At 59.2% G+C, this 2349-nt stretch overlaps 1 protein-coding gene across 1 annotated transcript in view; it reads right to left on the bottom strand.

Moving 5' to 3' along the window:
• Positions 1–1977, bottom strand: part of ETNK2 (ethanolamine kinase 2) — an 18308-nt gene extending 16331 nt beyond the window's left edge. The window contains exons 1-2 of the mRNA XM_005878583.2: positions 1846–1977; positions 827–1086 (exon numbers count right to left, since the gene is read on the bottom strand). Of these exons, the coding sequence (XP_005878645.2) occupies positions 827–1086; positions 1846–1962 (377 nt within the window). The 5' untranslated portion in view covers positions 1963–1977. The remainder of the gene's footprint in view (positions 1–826; positions 1087–1845) is intronic.
• Positions 1978–2349: the final 372 nt, after the last annotated feature.

A 2349-nucleotide genomic window follows, 5' to 3' on the forward strand; every position in this document is an offset into this window, starting at 1 on the left:
GGGGCTTTGTTGTTGCCCCTCGGAACTTGGAAGGTTCCTTCCCTGTGGGTGGGACAGGACAGAGCCCAAGGGTCCTGGACAGACCCCTGTGCCACTGTCCCCAGTGTCACCTGGGAACTCACTCTGGTCTGAGTGCCCTGCACATGGCCGTAGCATTGGAGGGAGGACGGTGGATCCTGCCCAACCTCCCTGCCCAGCACAGAGAAGAGTGCACCAGGCCCCACAGCCACAGGGCTTGAAGGTCCTGTCGATCTAGGCATGGAACAGGACTGGCTCGCTGGGGACCAGGGGTTCTGTGAGCCTCTGGAAGCTCAGCAGCTCCCCAAACCTGGATTCCCACCTTGCCAGGACATCTGGAAGGAGCTCACACTGGGGGAGGGATGGCATCTCTCTGGGCTACTAACCCGGCCGTTCTCCTAGCACACCTGAGCTCATGGCAGGAGGGGAGGAACAAAACCCCCTGACCTGCTGGGGATTTGGCTCAGATTTCATTTCCAAGGCTGAGATGTTTCCACGGACCAGGAAGAGGATCCCTACCGCATTTAGGGGACCAGGTGCCTTGTCTGGTCCCATGTTCACCTAAGTTCTCAAGCGCCTCCCTTGAGAACCCCTAGCAGACCCCACTGAAAACCTACACAAAGCTATCGTCCCTCTTTACATAGCAATCCACATACACACACCCATTTTTCATGCAATTTCAGGGAGTTCACAGATCTTATGACTCATTCATGGGCTCCACTCTACGCCATGGAAGCTGGCCAAGGATTCCCCAGCCCAAGGCCCGAGAAAGCGTGGAGATGAACAGGACCCTGGGCACCCTCCTCACCTGAAGAGTCGGGGCTCCCGGATGTGCTCAGGCCCCAGGGCCACGCCCCGCATGTACTCATAGCACAGCCCGTTCTGGAAGGTGCAGTAGAGTTTGGGGGCGCAGCCGTGTGCTCGCAGCAGCTGGAAGTTCCTGACCTCGTTCTCCCGGTCCACCAGCAGCTCCGTCCGCTCCCCGTACACCCGGACCAACACACAGTCCCGCATGTCCTCCTCCACATAGCAGGCCACCAGCTTGTTGGTGATGCCGTCGGTGAAGCGCTGGCATGGGGAGAGGGCAGCACAGGGGGCGTGGGGGCAGGATCTCTGCTCTTGCCCCCCGTGGCTGCCCACAACCACACAGAACCCCGTCCTTCACATCCATTTAACATAGAGCTCAACACTCCCCAACGCTTGGGATGGATGAGCGAGTTCAAAAAACGGTGGCAGCTCTGGCTCAGCCCAGGCAGCCTGGGCCTTCCTCCAGGGATGGGATTTGTGTGGGGAATCTGCACACCACTTGGGGGTTAGAAGCTCCCTTCTCTCCTTCCTCCTCCATCCTGGCCCTGAAGGAAACCTCCATTGACCAGAATGTGGCAGAGGAGAGCCAGGATCACCCAGGACGAGTACATCCCCACCCGGCTCTCACCGCCTGTAGGCAGAGGGCGTTTTGCTGTCCCTCCTGCCCATCCAGAGTCTTGAGGTTGGCACACCCCCCCCCCCCCGGGCTTTGGTGGTCAGAGCTCCTTAGGGCCTCTGCGTTCCATACTAGAAGAGACCATGGACCCTGGGCTAGGAGACCAGGTTCCCCAAGGGGGTGACGAGGAGGAATGAACCATGGAATTTATAGGGCACAGTGTCAGTGCTGGAAGGGGCCTTGTAGAGGACCCCTGAACCAATTCTAGGTGGGGAAACTGAGGCCCTAAGAGGGAGGGACTGGCAGATAGCATGCTAGGCCAGCAGCGGGATTAACTCGGGCCTGCTTGATGCTTTGGCACTCATACTCCAAAGGAGATCTTTTATTTTGAAAATGCTACCTACCCACCCTTCTCCTAAGAGGGGTCTGTCAGCTTCCACACTTGGTCCAGAACCTCCCAGAGGAGGAGCCACTACCACCCCAGCACAAGCCGCAGGTGCCTCCCGCCCCCCCAGGGCCATTCCTCCACAAGCAGCTCCCAGAAGGGATGGGAGGGTGGGCAGGCGACACATTTTTTCAGAGGACACAGGTCAGCTGGGGTGCCAGCCAGAGACTCCTCAGTGCCAGTCTCTGTGTCCATCTCTGTGTCTCTGTGCATGTGTCCATTTGGGTGTGGGAGGCGCTGTGTGTGTGTGTGTGTGTGTGTGTGTGTGTGTGTGTCTCGGAGTGGGGTGGGAGGCTGAGCCAGAGCCAGGGGAGATGGGGAGGACTCCCACACAGCGCAGGGGCTGCTCAGAGCCTAGAGGCTTTGCTACACCACATGGTGCAGAAGGGGCAGCAACGTGTGTGAGTGTGGGGGCTCCTGAAAAGTTCCTGCCCGCAGGCTTCATGCCCGCTGGGTACGCGCC

Source organism: Myotis brandtii, unplaced genomic scaffold (genome assembly GCF_000412655.1).
Source record: "Myotis brandtii unplaced genomic scaffold, ASM41265v1 scaffold566, whole genome shotgun sequence".
In the NCBI taxonomy this organism is placed as follows: Eukaryota; Metazoa; Chordata; class Mammalia; order Chiroptera; family Vespertilionidae; genus Myotis; species Myotis brandtii.